Genomic DNA, 20,127 nt, shown 5'->3' on the forward strand with positions numbered 1-20,127 from the left:
AACCAAGTGGAACACTCATGTTAAGTAATACCTCTTCTTCGGACCAGTCATTAGGTACACCTTTTACTACACCCATGCGTGTGACATTAAAAGTAGGTATAAATGCCCTATATTTTGCGGATTCAAGAATTTTGTTTGTCAAGAAATTATTGGCATCCAAGTAGGAAGAAAAAGCCATACTAATGCGATTCCTTCCTACCCGTTTCAAGCTTCCGTTCACAACACCATTGAATTTATTATGTTTTAAAAAGCGACCAAAAGTTATAGGATGCAGAGTAGTTGAGCTATCACTATTTTCGCATTCTTTTTGTATATGCACTACATATGGGGCACTATCGGATTGTTGGTAATAAGTACGGCCAATTGGCACTCGAGTTGGTAGTGAGGAGGTTCCATTATTATCGGTGGGGTTTGTAGATTCAGTAGGGTATGTCGGATTTGGGTTAGCCTTGTTATTATTACTATTATTATTAATTTCAAACTTGCAATCGCAACTGTACTGTTCTTTTCCATCTCTAGTTTTTGTTTTCCTTTTTCGTTTATTACATGTTAAACAAATGCGTGAGAATATTTTCCTTTTAAGAGTTTTGTCGACATTGGACACGACAGATACATCAGTGTCCATTGACGACTCAACCGCTGCTATTAGTATATCCATTTTTGATGCATTATCCAATGATCCCGAAGGATTTGACCCCCCTGGATCGGGGGGCCGGATGTCCATAACGTTGAAATTTAAACTATACTAAATTTTAAAACTTACCTATATATACAGCTATCTACTATGAAAATGTCACTAAAACTACAATATTTACACTATAAAACAACACCAATCCCTTTCCAAATTGTATTAAAAAATTAAAGGAAGAAAATTTCACGTCCGCTTATGTACGCAGTTTCCCGCCCTCCCCAGACAAAATTTTTTTTTTTTTTTTTTTTTTTTTCTTCTCGTCTGGCTTTACATAGATTAGCCAATGTCAGGTTTGTAGTTATAATTACAAGTTAGGGAAACTATATATTATGTATAAAATAATGAAAAATCGGGATTTAGAATTGGAAAGGAAACGGATAAGGTTTTTTTAAATAATTACATAATATACATATATCTAAACATATACATAAATAATAATATAATATAAGTAACTATACATTAACTATATCTTGATATCATTATGTTCTATGAACAAAGATAAAACTTTGTAAACATTAAATGAATTTGTGTATAACAAACATAATATAGATGTAGGAAATGGAATGTGCAATGATTCGAGATTAGCAAGAAAGTCAGTTCGATCATATAGAGTGCATGCAAAGAAAACATGGTTCAAATCCCCATACTCCCCACAGGAACAGTGAGGATCGGGAACAATTTTCATCCTGTGTAAATGCGCCGGGGTACATACATGACCCAGGCGCATTCTACACAGAATAGAAGTAACAGTTTTTGAGAAAACTAACTGGCTGAACCATGGTTTCCTCGGGATGGACGTCTGAATTTTTCTATAATGTTTACCTACTGAACCATCGTTACTCCATACCCCATCCCACGCTTCATACAAATATACTTTGGATAAATTTATCAAATCAGAACAATAATTGGTGAATGGAACAGTATCTCCAACACGTATCGCCTCATTTGCCAATTGGTCAGCTCTTTCATTTCCGGGAATGCCCACATGGCTTGGAACCCAAGCCAACACAACATCACAATTTTTCTGTGAACACTTATATAAAAGATCTTTAATGCCAAAAACAATTGAAGACTGCTTATGGGATTTGAATGGAAATCTATTGATAGCTTCTAGAGCACTGCAGGAATCAGAGAATATGACTGTTTTTGGTATCTTTAAAATTAAAACATATTCTAAAGCTTTAAGTAAACCATAACATTCACCCGTGTAAACGGAAGCTTCAGGTGGAAGTTTAACTTGTTGTATACCTTTATATTGTGAATGATAGATCCCAATGCCAACGCAACTCTTATCCTCATGTTTAGAGGCATCCGTGAACACATAATGCCAGTCAGGCCATTTATCATTGAGAATGTTTATAAATTCCTGTTTTGAGTTAGGGTTATTTTTTAATTTGGATCCTATGTCGAATTTAATTTCCGGGACAGTAATAAGACCCTTGTAGTTGTGTTGGTATAGAGGAAGAATAATACTTCGATGGGTGGGAGCTCCCAAACTTTCATATTTTCTAAGACTGTTTACAAGACATGGAGAATCCCTATTAGTCCAGTATTTACCGGTATCAACCTGATAAGCAAGTTGACGTATCTTTAAAAACAAAGGATGAGAACTTAGCTGTAATGTACGGAAAAAGTATTTATCACAAAGGAACTGTCTCCTTAGATACAAGGGCGGATCACAACATTCTACCTGAAGACATTTTATTGGAGTTGATTTCATCGCACCCGTAACCAACCTCAAAGCCTTTGCCTGGATTATATCCAGCTTTTTAACTGCAGTTTTATTACCAGGATGTAATAGGAATGTTCCATAGTCTAAAACACTTCTTATTAAAGCATTGTATAGCAGTCTCATTGTAAAAGGATGAGCACCCCACCATACTCCTGTAAGACACCTTAAAATATTCAAATTTTTCTCGCATCTTAATAAAACATATTCCCAATGTGGAATTCCAGTAAGTTTAGAGTCTAATATTACACCTAGAAATTTCGCTTGATCTTTAACTGCTAGCGGAATTCCATTGTAATTAATATGAGGAGATGGTAGATTTCGCTTCCGAGAAAATACTACAACAGAGCTTTTAGATGGTGACAAATCTAGACCATTATTATGTAACCAACATTTTAAGGCATTTAACGCTAAGTTTAACAACTCACTAACATTATCTAAGGATGGCCCAGCAACATACAAAAGCAAATCATCTGCATATTGAAGCACATTTGCATATCTATTTACAGAAATGTCCAAATCGTAAGTATAAATGTTATATAAAATAGGGCTCAAAACAGAACCTTGTGGCAAACCCTTCCACACAGTTCTATAAATAAATTCATCTTCGACCGAATCTAGCGAATACTTTATATATCTTTCGTACAACATATTTACAATAAAATTAATTAATAAGTTAGGAATATTCAGGGCAAGCAATTTATGTTTTAGAATTGAAATATTTACATTATCGTAGGCGGCTTTTATGTCCAGGAAGGCAGCAACCAATGACTCATTTTTAGAGAAGCTTAGTCTTATGTCCGTGGTAAAAATGCTTAAGCTGTCAATAGTACATTTACCTTTCCTAAAACCAAACTGGTTTCTCGATAATAATGTATTATGTTCTAAAAACCATTCCAGCCTGATTTTAATAAGGTGTTCAGCAGTTTTAGCTAATACTGACGATAATGCTATTGGTCTATACGATGTTGGATCTGAACTCGGTTTATTCGGCTTCCGTAATAAGATCAAAGTTTGGGACCGCCAGGATTCGGGGACGATACCCGCCATCATAACGTTGTTGATCAAAGAAAGGTAGTACCTGAGACCATTGTCGTCAAGATTCGATAAGAAGGAATAAGGAATTCCGTCTTCACCTGGTGCAGAGTCTTTAGTCGTTGAAAGTACGCCTTTCAATTCGTTAATTGTAAATGGCGAATTTAAATCTACATTACAATTATTAGACAATATGGGGGTTAAGGCCATGGGACATTCAGGTACATAAGGAGGACCCAAACGATCCATGACTTGCTCTGCTAGAACTGGAGATATTTTATTCTGTTGGGAATCTTTAAATGCAGATCTAAACCTTCTTATATTTTGCCAAACAATTGATGGTGAAACATTAGGACTTAAGGATTTACAAAACCTGTGCCACCCTTCATATTTTTTTACCCGAAGTAGCTCCTTAGTAGTATTAGCAATTTCTAAGTAACGCTCAAAATTGTCATCAGTCATATTTTGGCAAAATTGCTTCTCTGCTTCTTTTCTTTGCTTAACTGCATTAGTGCATTCCACATCCCACCATGGTGGTGATGGAATAAATTCCATACCACACCTTTTTACAGGAAAAGTTTCATTTGCAGCTTCAATTAATATTGTAGATAATGCTTGTGAGCATTCTAATATGTTAGAGTGACTAATTTCTGGTAAATTATTGATTTTCTTTTCTACAGCTACACTATACAGACTCCATTTAGCGTCTATCAGTTTATGTTTTATGCGTGGCTGTCTTACATGTTTTGGAGGTTTTTCAAAAGGGAAAGTAATGATTAAAGGGTAGTGATCACTACCACCAGTAGATTCAGCGGGAGACCAGATGAGAGATGAAGCAAGATCAGGAGTGCAAATGGACAAATCAGGAGCACTAGGTGTCCGTGCCAACCGAGTGGGAGACCCAGTATTCAAAATGCACAGATTATGGGAGCTTATTAAATCTAACAACTTTTCTCCATAGAAGGTTGATGTGGCACAACCCCATAATTCGTGATGAGAGTTAAAATCCCCTAAACATAAAAATGGTTTCGGTAAAAAATTAAAAATTTCACTAATTTCATTAAATATATCATTATTAGGACGAGAGAAATATACAGATACATAACATATACTATTTACAATAACTGCAATAACAGACAAGTTATCGCTATGTACAGGAAGAGTGATAGGTGTGAATGTCAGAGTATTTTTGATGAGTATAGCCACTCCACCATACCCATCAGGTCTGTCTTCCCTGAGACAAACATACCCCGGCATTTTGAATAAAAATTCCTTTCTCAACCATGTCTCTTGGAGACAGATGAGAAAAGGATCATGTTTATTTATGAGATGTATTAAGTCTTGTTTTCTACTGTTGAGACTCAAGCAATTCCACTGAATCACTCTGGCTCTGTGATCCATTATTATTAGATATTTGATATAAGGCTTCAATTACTGTGGCAACGTGGGACGGTGTAACTATATTCGATTGTGATAATAATTGAATCAATATTTTAATAATGTCTGCCATTTTCATGTTATTTTCAGTACTATTGTTATTAAAATTAAACTTCTGTTTAGGTAAAACAGGATCTCTTATTATTTCTGAGTGGGCAAAGTGGTCATAGCCTTTGCTAGGCTTTGAGGGTAATCTTGGCTTTGCGAAGACTGTTTTTTTATATGAATGAGGCACTGAGTTTGAAGTGGATGGAATGTTGGATTTTTGAGGACCATGTATATCCTGTGGTGGAGAGGATGATACAGGTGTTGAAAACAAAGCTTCAGCATATGACATGTTTGAAACTGGTGGATGCATTTTAATTGCTTCCATATAAGAAATACAACTTTTGCTCATGGTTTCTTTAATTGCTCTTTGTCTGTTATGTTCTAAACATTTTTTATTTATAGCCTGATGCGCTCCCTTGCATAAGCAACACCGGTAATCCTCCTCTTCCACCTGACAAGTATCACCAGAATGCCCTTGGGTACATTTATAACACTTTGGCACTGACCTGCACTGATTTTTCACGTGGCCAAAACGGCAGCATCGGTAGCACTGCACAGTCGGATAAATATACAATTCAACAGGTAAAGCCGTGTAACACATGTATACCCGGGTAGGTAAAATTTGGCCATCAAAGGTTATTATTACTGTCCCAGTACTAATGAATTGGTTTGTATCATTTACAACGATTTTTCTTTTGATCCGCCTTATTTTAATGATTGGACCACAACCAAGTGGAACACTCATGTTAAGTAATACCTCTTCTTCGGACCAGTCATTAGGTACACCTTTTACTACACCCATGCGTGTGACATTAAAAGTAGGTATAAATGCCCTATATTTTGCGGATTCAAGAATTTTGTTTGTCAAGAAATTATTGGCATCCAAGTAGGAAGAAAAAGCCATACTAATGCGATTCCTTCCTACCCGTTTCAAGCTTCCGTTCACAACACCATTGAATTTATTATGTTTTAAAAAGCGACCAAAAGTTATAGGATGCAGAGTTGTTGAGCTATCACTATTTTCGCATTCTTTTTGTATATGCACTACATATGGGGCACTATCGGATTGTTGGTAATAAGTACGGCCAATTGGCACTCGAGTTGGTAGTGAGGAGGTTCCATTATTATCGGTGGGGTTTGTAGATTCAGTAGGGTATGTCGGATTTGGGTTAGCCTTGTTATTATTACTATTATTATTAATTTCAAACTTGCAATCGCAACTGTACTGTTCTTTTCCATCTCTAGTTTTTGTTTTCCTTTTTCGTTTATTACATGTTAAACAATTGCGTGAGAATATTTTCCTTTTAAGAGTTTTGTCGACATTGGACACGACAGATGCATCAGTGTCCATTGACGACTCAACCGCTGCTATTAGTATATCCATTTTTGATGTATTATCCAATGATCCCGAAGGATTTGACCCCCCTGGATCGGGGGGCCGGATGTCCATAACGTTGAAATTTAAACTATACTAAATTTTAAAACTTACCTATATATACAGCTATCTACTATGAAAATGTCACTAAAACTACAATATTTACACTATAAAACAACACCAATCCCTTTCCAAATTGTATTAAAAAATTAAAGGAAGAAAATTTCACGTCCGCTTATGTACGCAGTTTCCCGCCCTCCCCAGACAAAATTTTGACATCAATAATGATTTCAGACTACCTATATAAAATCTCGATAATAGGGTTAAAAATGGAAAATGGTGTATTGCAAGTTTGCAACTGAGAAGTTTAAAGCTGTTTAGGTCGCTGCCATTAAAAACTTTGTGCTGAGCGGTATAATTAGATCAGTTTGCAATTTAACAATAATAAACTTCTTCAATGACTATAGAACCTAGAGCCGTAAAGCCAGTTGAAAAAAAGTTATTTAGTTGACTGATAGTGACTTATGACAGCAATTGAAGTGACAGGCGACAGCTGTGAGTGACAGATTTCGCCTTGCGTTTTGTCATCATTCTTCAAAATCTGAAAAATATTTTTCTAAGTACGTTTTAATTAAAAGTGCGTCGTATATTCTAAATTAATGGTTTCCGATTAGTTTCCTTGCTACCTTATTATTAGTTTTTAAAATCGGTTTCTTTATAATACATTTATTTAGGTTAGACATCTTAAATTATGTAACAATAACAAGAGGGTTTATGTCTTATAAATTGATTTTTCACTACTATTCTACTCATACTTATGATTTCCAGTTGTTAATTTAAAGTCTAGATAATATACTATTACCTTTTAAGTTTAATTAAATTGTTGTGAAATATACGGAGTTAAAGTGTGAGTGTATCATTGATTGTTATATAGGTAGTTACTGTTACTGCAGAGAATGCTGCGCCAGCCGCTGTCCAGGGCGCTTGCGCTGTCACCGAGCCGCCGGGCGCCTCTGACGGCTCGCAAGTTCGCCGACCAGGTCCAGGCACAGCCTGATAATGTGGAAGTGTTTATTGATGATCAGCCTGTATCAGTGCCACCTGGTACCACTGTTCTGCAGGTGACATACTACTCATTTAGTATAGTGCTACTATAATCTAGGAAATCATTTTTATTTTATTTAAATCATATACTTATAACAGGAACAATTATAACATTAAATTCAAGAATGGTCATGACATTGAACAAGTTATATATTGTAATACAGCAACAAACAAACCTTTTTCAAAAGTTTTTATTTTATCAATTTAAACATAGTATGGATAGAGCCAGAGACAGTCTGCTATGTTAAACAACATAGAGAAAAAGCTCACAGAAGACAGTAAGGTAGCAACAAAAATGTAATAAAATTTATCACTGATCAATAATAATTAATAATGAATAAAATAATCATCATTTTCTCCAGACAGATCTTTCTAGACAATACCTTTTGTATCAGGTTTTTTGTGTTATGAATAAAGTTCATAATTATTCTAACATAAAATTAATTTTGCAAATATTGTGTGACAGGCAGCTGCCCAAGTTGGAGTTGAGATACCCCGCTTCTGTTACCATGAAAGATTAGCAGTAGCCGGCAATTGTCGCATGTGCTTAGTTGAAGTTGAGAAGTCACCCAAGCCTGTTGCAGCCTGCGCCATGCCTGTTATGAAGGGAATGAGGGTGAAAACCAACTCTGATCTCACCCGCAAAGCTAGAGAAGGTGTTATGGAGTTCCTTTTGGTCAATCATCCCTTGGACTGCCCTATCTGTGACCAGGGAGGGGAGTGTGACCTGCAAGATCAATCTATGGCTTTCGGTTCTGATAAAAGTCGATTCACTGATATTCATTTCTCTGGAAAACGGTAAGTTATTGGAATCTTATTCATTTATTAAATTAATGAATGTTTCAAATTCAGGGCTCTTCTCAGACCAGGGCGCGTTTGGAACCCTTGTAGCTTTAGTTTTAAGTTTATGTATTTGCTTACTAATTGTCTTACATATTCAACAATTTGACAATCAAAATGTGTACAATGGTAAATGGCTTAAACATGCTTAAATAATCCCCACTACTGTCACCCAGCACTCAACTGAAATGAACTAACTGCACCTTTTTTTTTTGCATATTTTTCTAAGATTTTCTAAATTTTAGATTTTTGTTACTCTCATTTTACTACCAGGGCTGTAGAAGACAAGGATGTGGGTCCATTGATAAAGACGATTATGACGCGATGCATCCACTGCACTCGATGTATTCGTTTCGCGTCAGAGGTGGCCGGTGTTGACGACTTTGGTACCACTGGAAGGGGCACTGAAATGCAGGTAATTGAAATCTGCGTTCAATGACGCAGGGACAGTTAATTACAAATATATATGATCCCGAATTACATGGCTATGGATCCAAGCATTACAATATAAGGCACTCTTGAAAAAAATTAAAGTTTTAAATTGTGAGAGCTACCAAAAACATGTTATATTTAGTGTGCGGTTTCTTGCAGGTGGGAACTTACGTAGAGAAAATGTTCCTGTCAGAGTTATCTGGCAACATTATTGATCTATGCCCTGTCGGCGCCCTAACATCCAAACCATACAGTTTCGCCGCTCGACCATGGGAGACTAGAAGGGTGAGTTGCCTTTTAAATGTTAAATACAAAAAAATCGTTCAAGTGCGAGTTGAACTCACACACGAAGGGTTCCATACAGTCAAATGAAATTACATTTTTAATTTTTATAGTGGATATTTTGAAATTTTTGCTATTTGTTGTTATAGTGGCAATAGAACTACACATTCTGTAAAAATTTAAAAGGTTTTATATTTTTTGCTAAAATATATTTTGTTCCAGATTGATTCAGTTGATGTCCTTGACCCCTTGGGAAGTAACATTGTCGTTGCAACACGTACCAATGAAGTGTTGCGTATCTTGCCTAGGACTAATGAAGTAAGTGGACATACCATTTGTTACAATTTCAAACAAAAGATAAATAAACTCTGCTTACTATATTCCAAAGAAGTGTATACAGGGTCTTCTTTCACTTCTAAACTGCTATTTTAAAGGCCATTATTATTGGGGATTTAGAATCTAAGAGGCGCTAAATGTCTTGCTACAAATAAAAATAATTTAAACAATTGGGAATTTTCTGTCCTTTGGAACACCTCATCTACATGAAAGATGTAATGTTATTTATGTAAATGTATACAGTATAGCTAGTGAGGATTGTTAAAGGCTTGTGTTTTGTTGTATAGGCCCCTTTGCTTGTGAATAAAGTTAATTTATTTGGGTATGTTGACAACCTCAGTTTGTATCATGGCTACCAAACCAACAATTAGTGTTTTATTTGTTTCGTAACATATAATGTTGCTTCTAATAATAAATGTCTCAAAAATTTTCCTGTATCTCATACAAAACGCTTTAGAAGATTCCAGAATCTTCGTTTTAAATAAACCACTACATAAAAAGTAATATAGGTATTCAAAATGACTAGGAGATCAACGAAGAATGGTTGTCGGACAAGTCTCGCTTCGCCTGCGACGGCTTGAAGCGGCAGCGGCTGGTGACGCCGATGATCGCCGACAGTCGCGGCAACCTCACGCCCGTCGAGTGGGAGGAGGCCATCGTGGCTGCCGGGAGGGCCTTGCGCGACTGCCCACCGAATAAGGTAACAGTTACTCTACTGGCACTGAAGGGTTGCCAAGGGATTTAGCGTCCAGATATAGGTATTTAAAATGTGTTTAGTGCATTGGTGAGTGTGTGGACGTACTTGTTTGCGTGCATACGTGTGCATGAGTGCGTACTCGCATAGGTGTGCGTGTCTTGTGCGAGCGTGCATACATATGTGCGTGCATGAATTGTTCGTGCGTGTAAGAACATATGAGTGCGTTGTGCGTGCGGGGTTTAGTCAACTAAGGCCGTATGTTACATCATATACAGTACCCGGCAGAAAATATTGCACATCGAACTTTAGAAAAATTAACGGTTTCGTAGTGTTGTCTCTGTCGTTCAGATCGACGAAACGTCACATAGATATGAGTGACTGAGACGAGGTCCTATAAAGCCGCAATCTGTTTTAAATTTCGATGTGCAATATTTCTCGCCGGGTACTGTATGTGAACACATACACACTCGCACGCACTCATGTGTTTTTACACGCACGTACGCACATAATATTTTAGCACGCTCAGACACATTCACACGCATGCAAGTACGCAAGCACGCTTGCACTCACGCACACATATGAACGCAAACAAGTACGTATGTGACTTCCACAGTTATTAGCAGTAGCGGGCGAGTTAGCAGACGCGGAAGCTTTGGTAGCGCTCAAAGACCTTCTGAACAGGCTCGGTTCAGAGAACGCTTGCACGGAACAGTACTTCCCGCAAGAGGGCGCCGGCACCGACCTGCGCTCGTCCTACGTGTTGAATACGAAGATTGCCAGTACGTGTTTTTGCATATTTTTTTTAGTTCTAGTTCTTTTTGGCAACACATATATTTTGCTACAACAACATGATTATTATTGTATTGTTACCTTATTGAGAAATACTTTTTGTACCCTATTGTGAATCATAAACATGAAATAAACAGCTAGCGGCAAACAACTTGAACAAATGCAGCTTGAGCAGTATAGATTTTTAGGTCCCTTTAGCGGAACGAAGAAGGCGTGACGGGATTTCTACCGTGTGGGAACACGCAATATGTCTGTCTGTCAGCGAGCTATATTTCGTGAACCGTAATAGGCAGAGAGGAAATTTTTACAGAATCTGTATTTCTATTCTCGCAATCGACCGATTTTTGCTCAAGTTATTTGCCGGTGGCAGCGACAAAATGTTGACAGAGTTGGCGATATAGATTGCCCTGGATTCGTATCGACTGTCTCTGTTCTTCAATGAATGAAAACAAAAATTATAAAGTAATGTGTTCTCTTAGACGTGGAAGATGCAGACTTCGTACTGCTGATCGGCACGAACGTGCGTTTCGAGGCGCCGCTGCTGAACGCGCGCATCCGCAAGGCCTTCATACACAAGGAGACCGACATCGCGTCCATCGGGCCCAAAGTTGACCTCACCTACGAATATATCGTACGTTTTACAAGCAATATGTTTTATGACGAAATTACGAAATAAAGTTTTAAATTGCGCACTCAAAAGCTACCATTGACTTTACTCTAAGGTGCCATATTATCGTGAAATCAAGTGGCTCAAAAGAGCTAGAATCCAAAGCTGTTAAGTCAGTTGAAAACCTATAAATCAAGCAGTTAGTGCTTATTTTTTATAAATTAAGTTTTATTTTTATGTTTTTACGCTAGCATGTCGGTGACTCAGCGTCCATAGTCAAGGACTTCGCCACCGGTTCATCCTCACACGAAGCTCTGAAAAGGTTGGAGAGCGCCAAACGCCCCGTAGTAATCATCGGAGCCGATCAACTGAAGACGCCAGAAGGACCCGCTCTACTGGCCTACACGCAGGAACTGGCCTTGCGTCTGCAGGACAAACTCGCTGACAAGGAGTGGAGGGTATGTGGTACTCGTAGTTAACTCAAGGCTAGATAGTGCCAAACGCCTTGTCGTCATCAAAGGAGCCGAACAGATCAAAATACTTCGCTCTATTAGCTTATGGGCCTTAGGTCTGCAGAGCAAACTGACTGTCAATGATGACAGGTATGTGTTAGCTCAGAACTAAAGGCACTAAGTGCTAAACTAAAAGTCATAGACGACGACGACCAACTTAAGAAAGTTCTCATTCTATTGGCTTACACGCAAAAACTTAATGAGTTTAAAACTATTTGGTTTTTTATATGCCTCCCATAACAGTTTTTTCTCTTAGTCTAAGCGGAATAATTCTGTAACCGTAATTATTTAAATTTCGTAGTCATAGCTTCTTAGTAGTTTCTATTTTTCTTTTAAATTTCTCACAAAATAGTGTCATAATTTTTTTAACGTTTGAAGACTACTATAAAATATAATTTAATCTAATCTAAATCTAATAAAACTCTGTTGTTAGGTACTGAACGTCCTTCAACGCACCGCGTCTCAAGTGGCCGCCTTAGACATCGGGTACAAGCCGGGCGTGGGCAAATTCCTGCAGGAAGGACCCAAAGTGGTGTTTCTGCTGGGAGCCGACGCGGGAGTCGTGACGAGGGAGTCGCTGCCTAAAGACTGCGTGGTTATTTACCAAGGTTAGTGCATACATTTTGAGTTTTCTGCTTTTTCGACCATAGACGAGACCATATAAGAGTCTCAACTCTTCTAAATATTTTTTAAATACATATCAAAGTGCAGTGTCGCTACTAGATGGCATTAACAGTCGCTTCAGTACTGTCCTGAGTGAACATACTACATATCACAAATTTCGTCTCTGGCTACTGCCACGATTTTTTATTCGATATTTAAGTATCTACGTGGACTTCGTCTGTGATGGCGTTTGCTGGCGCGCGTGCTGTGCTTGTTTGGAGTGTTTTTATTTTGTTAAGAGTGGCTGGTTTTTGTGTTAGTTGGTATTTTTTGGTGGTGGAACTGACTGGGAAGCGCTCTAAAGGGGCGCCGCGCGTGTGTCGGCGGGCGCCGGCGCAGACGGAGTCCATACTTGTTTAAATTCAATAACTTGAAAATATCACAAACTTGACATTGGCTAATCAGAGTAAAGCCAGATTTAAAGAAAAAAACAAAGTATCTACGTTAATTTGAACGGACTAGGGTTTAGCGTCCAGGTTATGTTAACCATAACTTTCCGTTTCTATTCTACCAGGGCATCATGGCGACGCGGGAGCTTCGATCGCAGACATCGTATTGCCCGGAGCGGCGTACACGGAGAAGCGAGCCACGTACGTTAACGCGGAAGGCAGAGCGCAGCAGACTTTGCCCGCCGTCACCCCACCCGGCAAGGCCAGGGAAGACTGGAAGATTATCAGGTAGGCAAGGCAAGGTGAAAGTTTGAATGAAGTTTAAAGAGAGTGTCATAGACTAGGAGCGCTATTGGAGGACTAGTATTTTTATCTCAGAACATGAGTTTCCACGGAATTTTTAAAACATAAATCGACACAGGCGAGGTTGCAGGCTCCAGTATAATTCTATATAAATAGAAATCTCGTTAAATCGTTCTATCGATTTTTTTTTGTTATGGCCAGAGCTCTTTCGGAAGTATGCGGCGAGCGTCTGCCCTACGACACGTTGGACGACGTGCGCGACCGCCTCAGCGAAGTGAGCCCCACACTGGTCAGCTACGGAGAGGTGCAGAACAACAACTACTTCGCGCAAGCCAGGGCGCTCGCTCAGGTAAACATTTTCCTACCCTTCTGATCTGATAACTCTGCCGTCCTAACGAAGAGAGCAATAACTAGGTTTCGACTACTTTCGAGATATTCGCGGTTATGATTAGCTACTTACAAATCGTAATATTACATATTGCAGTTTTGATAACCAACAGAACCGAAACTACTGAAGATACAAAAAAGACGTCTAAGGCGAAAATATAGAGCTCATTTTCTTGATTACCCTAACGAAGAGAGCAATAACTAGGTTTCGACTACTTTCGAGATATTCGCGGTTATGATTAGCTACTTACAAATCGTAATATTACATATTGCAGTTTTGATAACCAACAGAACCGAAACTACTGAAGATACAAAAAAGATGTCTAAGGCGAAAATATAGAGCTCATTTTCCTGATTACGGATATGGTCTTAAGTCAATTTGGCCAAAAACTCGACTTATTGCACTCTTTGTTAGGACGGCAGAACTGTAGAACCAAATTCGGATCTAGTGTGCAACTTATCATACAAATAGTACTAAGTACTAATGATTTTAGTCTTGTCTGCCAATCCGCACTTGGGCATCATGGTGGACTATGGCTCAACCTTTCTCATTTGGAGAGGAAACCCGTGCTCAGTAGTGAGCCGGCGATTGGTTGATCATGATGATGATGATGACGATGATGTTGAATGACAATCGTCACTAACGCAATATGCGTCAGTGACGATTGCCACTCATCATTGCGGTGCGGTGAGTGCGTTAATGATGCGACATATTATACGCTGGACTCAAAAGGCCACCTTAGGGAGGTCGTCCACCGCGGCTTTTTGCAGCGATGCGATAGCGATACAGCCGCAAAAAGGTCGCGATACAGTAGCGGCACATGTCTCTTGCCCACTATTCTGAATCGCTACTGTCGCAATTCAGAGTCTGGTTCAAGAAACGCTCACCTGTATTGATACGAAAAGCTCCCGTGTGCGATAACCCTTAAGTCCGCAATTTATACTAGGTCAGCCATTTGTCAAAAATTATGTCTTTCTTGACAAATGTTATTAAGTACCTTAGCTTACGGATAGGTTGATTATTATTATTACTTTCGGTAGTAAGACTACTATACAAAATAGTTTAAGTCCCATTTTTTATACTGATATTGTTGTTACAGAGCCTCCAAAAGCCAGTGTCGGGTAAACTGGACGTACAACTGAAGCACCTAGAGGACTTCTTCATGACGGACGCAATCAGCCGCGCCTCACCCACCATGGCCAAGTGCGTCCAAGCCGTCATGAAGCAGAAACAGTCGCCCTACTAGAACAACTATACATCTAGCAAACAATACGCGAATACAAATCACTCATTGAAAACAAAACTGACCCTATTCAAAATTCTCATTTTTTCATGGACATTTTAAGATTTGTGATAGATCATAAACCGAAAACTAGTAAAAAGCATAGAAGTTACCGAGACAAGAATCTTAAGTGCATTATCTCGCTAAGGCTGAGATCTATAGAGCTCACTTTGACTTTGCTTAGACTAAAGACCCAGCGTCTTTATTCTTACTATTTATTACTTCTAAGACTGAGATCTATAAAGTGCACTTTGACTTTGCTCAGACTTAATACACTGTAAAAACGAGACAGCGTTATACCGCTGGCATAAATCTGTCTCATTTTAACTGAAACTTAAGTCTAAGCTAAGTCAAAGTACGCTCCAGAGATTTCAAGCTACCATAAAAATATATTATATTCTTATAAAATGAACAAAAAGGGCAATTTGGAATAATATAATCGTAGGAAGATATCGAAATTGTAGAGCTTGAGATATCAACAATTAATTAATGATTGTTTGACGTGATGTATCCATGACAATCGAAAGATGACAGCTATCTTCATAAGTCTCGTTGCACTTCTAAGGAGGTTCTTCATAACACGGCCAGACTGACCACGGCGCCGTCCTCGGTGCCCTCTTCTTCCGCTATTCATAGACTGAGCAGTCACCACAACCTGTAACCAGAGCAATCATTTAGCACACAATCTAGGTGCTGATTTCACCAACTTGAATGATGTTTAACCGTAGAACGTAAGCATAAACGTAGACCGTAGGCGTAAAGACAGTTTTAAATGGATAATCTGTCAAAATTTCAGATTTAACCTCGGATAAGACTTATTTTATGTTGATAAAATTGGTCCTTAATTTCCTTTTTTTTTGTTCAATATGTAAAGCTTTCGAAGAACTTGACGGTAATTATTATTAATCAGCAATTAAAAAGCATTTAATTATTATGGTTCAACCTATTTTGTCTATGTCCAGCCTATGTACCGAACAACACAATCAGTCAGTCACACGCGACAACTCATCACAGTTGAAAGTATACTTACGAACATAATCAGACAGTCGCACGCAACAATTCAGTCGCACGCAACAATTCATCATAGTTGCAAGTACACTTATGACATTAAAACACACAAAATAACACGTCTCGACGATCACAAGAGTAGGAATTACACGGTGGTATATTCCCACACCGAATGCCACGTGCACTAAGGACTTACTCCAGTTAAAGTAGGTCACCCACACGATACCTACCGAGGATTTATAACGCAGGGTCAGCATGGGCCCCTACTGACACCTCGCCACCTCGTCTGCAAGCCAGACCCTCAACTGGTAAGACTCACAGCCAAAACGCAAGCCATACCCTCAGCTGGTATGCTCACAGGCACAAAATGGGCCACAACGGTCGATCCCCTTTCCAAACACGGAGGCCTCCATAAAGATTCTGCTAAAATAATGTTTATTTCATCTGTAAGTATCAAAGATTCTGTTAAAATAATATTTTTTTTTTTCATTTGTAAGTATATCCTCTCTAATACGTCATTCTGACATTTGACTTATATGCTGTCAAGCTGACAGTTTCCTTCAATCTCTCTTCCATCGGCTATAGCACGGTTCACATTGTTCGTTGCATCATGTAATTATATCCAATGTAATCTTTACTTCATTTAATTAAAACAATGACATAGTGATATCAATAAACAGTATAATAGTTGATTGCTTTTCGACGAGTAAACTTCGTTACCACACCAGTTTCATTGCGTGCAACACCACATTCAATTCAATTCAATTTCATTTATTTGCACATTTTTATGATTTTCACATAGCATTAACTCTGCTTAGGGGATCACCAACAACATCACAAACAGAAGAACAGAACGAAGAGACATGTATCACAAAAGACGAAAGCAACTTATGATTGTTTGGTTGGTACATAGACTGTAAAATTCATAATCACTAAAGCAAACGAAAGTTGGGTTCAAATAGTACTTAATCTTAAAACTCAGGAGGTTCTCAACCATCGATGTTCTTGACTAACTTTCAAAATACTAGAACATTGTGTAAGGTGTCATCGCTCAAAGCACAACACCATGAACTCAGTCAGCACTGCTCTTGCCATAAGCATCAGCACAAAAATCCACGATAAGTAGGTATCACATATAGCTAAAAACTTCATAGCCAAAAGTCACATAGCTAAAAGCCACGTTCAAAAGACACGTTCATTTCTAATACTTGAACCAACTGCATTTACTTTATTTGGACCTCTCATGCCGCTGTCTAATTAACCAGTATTTTACGAACGTTTATAACACTAACATATTCATTATTATGAACCAAATCGTTAATCAGAAACTCAAGAAGAATTAGAACCCAATTTTGTGTACATAGTCGTCACGACTATCTAGCAATACCTGGTAATATGCACGTTGTCAATGTAAAACAAGTATCTGTCAAGTTTTAGACAGACCTGTACAAGTTCTCTAACTAAAAGTTCATTAGATACCCAGTATTAAGTACTCGTATTGACGTATTCACAACGATATTTGTCTCCACTTCGATGAGTTCATAAAACTATTAAACCGATAGATTTGCTTTAACCAAATTAATTAGTTGAACTGATAGTTTACAACCCCAAAGTTAGTAAAGCGTTGTTCAAATTCGCTTTTATTAATCATTCGAGTATGATCGCACCCTAATTGCTTAAAAGTGCTAAACAACGAGATAATTCTGATCACAGTCTTGTCATAGACCATATATCAAACAATAGGTATATGGACACGTCAGTTATTTATCGTAATGTACTTAAAATCCAGTTGAAACTATTTAATTATTTCATTCAACCGAGTTGATCGGCATAATATGTCTACCTTTCGAACGATACGAGCCTTTTGGCACGAAGATAACATAAGTTGCAAAGATGCAATAAGCTATAACGATACACGAGGTATTTTATACGAAAAAGTTACCTAAGCTTACTATGCCTGTTATATTTCTCTACAGTAGTGAAAACATTATCCTGGTTTGCATTGGTAGGTATATCAAAAACTTGCATGTTAATCTATCACCGAGTAATGAAAATTAAATACCTCTACAGAAAGTAAGACTTACATCGTTACGCATTGACATTCATTTTCGCTTTGTTGTGTAAAATATTGTAGTTCCGTAGGTAATTTTATAATATTGAATTTAGTCAATACAGGATCGGCGATGAAATAAAAATAAACTTTCCGCGATGAGAGTGTGAAAATAAAAACTTCAACTACCTATGTAAATTATTTCCCAAGTAGGCGTATAACAGCATACGCTAACTAGACTAGCCTGCGTAACTGAGAACATGATTAGGTATCATTAGTCAGTCTGATTAATTTTAGAACCGTTCGGTCTACCTGACCCTAATTATTATTTGTCTTTAATCTTGTCATTCAGTGGAGATAAGTCATATGCATAGGATTAGATTCATACAAGTACGCGAGAAAAGATGTATATATTACACAAATTACAATATTTTTTGTAATAACTTGATACGAATTGAAATTGTCACTGTTTCAGTAATTGGTAGTCTTCTCGTCGACACTACATTGGCATTGGCAGATAGATATCTCAACACTAACGTTTAGTTCACCTTCACTCACTGCTGCTAACCGTACCAGAATGACGAAAATGATTTGCTACAAAACTAAGTTATTCAATCGCAAATCCAGCGTAGCTACTCACTTGTAATAGAGGTTAATGGTTACATGTATACATAAGCGCAATGGGGATGATGCCTGTCATCATAATAAATTATTTCTTAGTAATTGTTCAATAGAGTATCTTCCAAAGTTCTTAAAATGCGCATTCGATGCTAGTTATAATATTGCTAACCATTTTAAATTATCGATTTAACTAAAAAAAATATGTTAAATTACGTCAAATGTTATGACGTCACATCTGTGAATTTCATTCAAGTAAGGGAGTTACTAAGCGAGTAAAAAGCAAGTAAAAAGTCGCCGATTTGACTAGTAGTCATCATCCCTATTCTTTCATAAGACAATGCCACTAGGTTTCTCAAAATCATAACAATAGGTGCCTAACTGGACAAAAGCTGATACCAAAAATTATTAAATGATGTCATCTCATACGATTTTTAAACCGACACAAAGTGCATAGTACAGACTACAGACGTACATCTATGGGACTATGAACTCGATTGGAGGAGTTCCTGAATTGATTTTCGTTGAAACATGACTATGAATCGTCCTATCCAGTAGAATGTATAAATTGCTGACAAAAATAAATTTTCATTGCTTAATAAAATTAGATACTTTTCGATTATGAACTTCACTACTTAACTTGACCATGTATTTTAGATCTTACATCTTCTAAATCTGCCTTCAGTCATTTTCGGACAAAACTGTGTTTTTATTTGGACTGATACACACACAAGGAACAATATTTTTGATGTAATATAATGCATACCTACTTCCTAACACGTCATTATTTGAATCGTAATAAATCACAACTAATTTGAAGATTGGTTGACTGGTTCAAAAACATTTAACAACTGGTTTGATTAGACACGTTATGAGAGTTTGTTATCTCAGCAGTTTGACAAATATTCCACAGTGCTATCAATAATAGTAATCAATTCATCTAAGCATAGGCACAAATCTATGGGTCAGCAACATGATGTAATCCGTGGATCACATTTCGATTCGTCAATAAAATAAACAGCAAAATGCTAAAGCAATTTAACATGCATATTTTCAGCAAAAATCTCAAAGATCGCATCGCAAGCATTCTGGAAAAGTGGGAAGTTTGTCTGGCTTACCGAGTCTAAACTATAAACAAACAGAGAATGTTCGTAATATCGACAACTCGTGAGCATAACTTATAAAGAAAAGAAATAAAATGTGTACAGCGCTAGTCTGTTCACATTCATTGAGCTAGGTTTGTTTCACCTTTAAAGCAATGATTGTGGTTTTCTATTTTCCCAATGGTACAAAGCAAGTATTTTTCCAGACCATATCGATATCATGAACACTCGTAGTGATAAAAAGGGAACGATAGGTTTATACAAACGGTCTGCAGCGTTATGCATATCGCTGCACGGCGCGGCATCGATGTTGTAGCACTCAGATACCCGTTGACTGCAACCTGGCGCTGGCGGCGCGCACTCGGACACCGTGACGAGGCATTACGTCTGGCAGCGACGTGCAGAAGGC

General features: G+C 37.8%; 1 protein-coding gene and 1 long non-coding RNA gene across 5 annotated transcripts; one reads left to right on the top strand and one right to left on the bottom strand.

Moving 5' to 3' along the window:
• Window positions 1-6,861: 6,861 nt before the first annotated feature.
• LOC123873843 (NADH-ubiquinone oxidoreductase 75 kDa subunit, mitochondrial) lies at window positions 6,862-15,015 on the top strand. 4 transcript variants are annotated; one of them, XM_045918922.1, is made up of 14 exons: window positions 6,862-6,935; window positions 7,250-7,436; window positions 7,886-8,217; window positions 8,533-8,674; window positions 8,851-8,976; window positions 9,196-9,291; window positions 9,836-10,009; window positions 10,620-10,785; window positions 11,275-11,426; window positions 11,654-11,860; window positions 12,348-12,522; window positions 13,092-13,254; window positions 13,471-13,618; window positions 14,757-15,015. In XM_045918922.1, exons 2-14 carry the CDS (start codon window positions 7,272-7,274, stop codon window positions 14,901-14,903), a joined length of 2,193 nt encoding a protein of 730 aa, XP_045774878.1. In that variant the 5' UTR covers window positions 6,862-6,935; window positions 7,250-7,271; the 3' UTR covers window positions 14,904-15,015. The 4 variants fall into 4 exon arrangements, with proteins under 4 accessions (XP_045774878.1, XP_045774882.1, XP_045774879.1 ...); XM_045918926.1 differs by having other exon boundaries at window positions 7,269-7,436; XM_045918923.1 differs by having other exon boundaries at window positions 6,883-6,939; window positions 7,262-7,436.
• A 343-nt stretch (window positions 15,016-15,358) lies between these two features.
• Window positions 15,359-18,677, bottom strand: LOC123873880. The gene is made up of 2 exons (XR_006797786.1): window positions 17,900-18,677; window positions 15,359-15,594 (listed from the first exon to the last, which is right to left on the bottom strand). It is a non-coding gene; the product is annotated as an uncharacterized LOC123873880 (long non-coding RNA).
• Window positions 18,678-20,127: the final 1,450 nt, after the last annotated feature.

This window comes from Maniola jurtina, chromosome 17 (genome assembly GCF_905333055.1).
Source record: "Maniola jurtina chromosome 17, ilManJurt1.1, whole genome shotgun sequence".
Classification (NCBI taxonomy): domain Eukaryota; kingdom Metazoa; phylum Arthropoda; class Insecta; order Lepidoptera; family Nymphalidae; genus Maniola; species Maniola jurtina.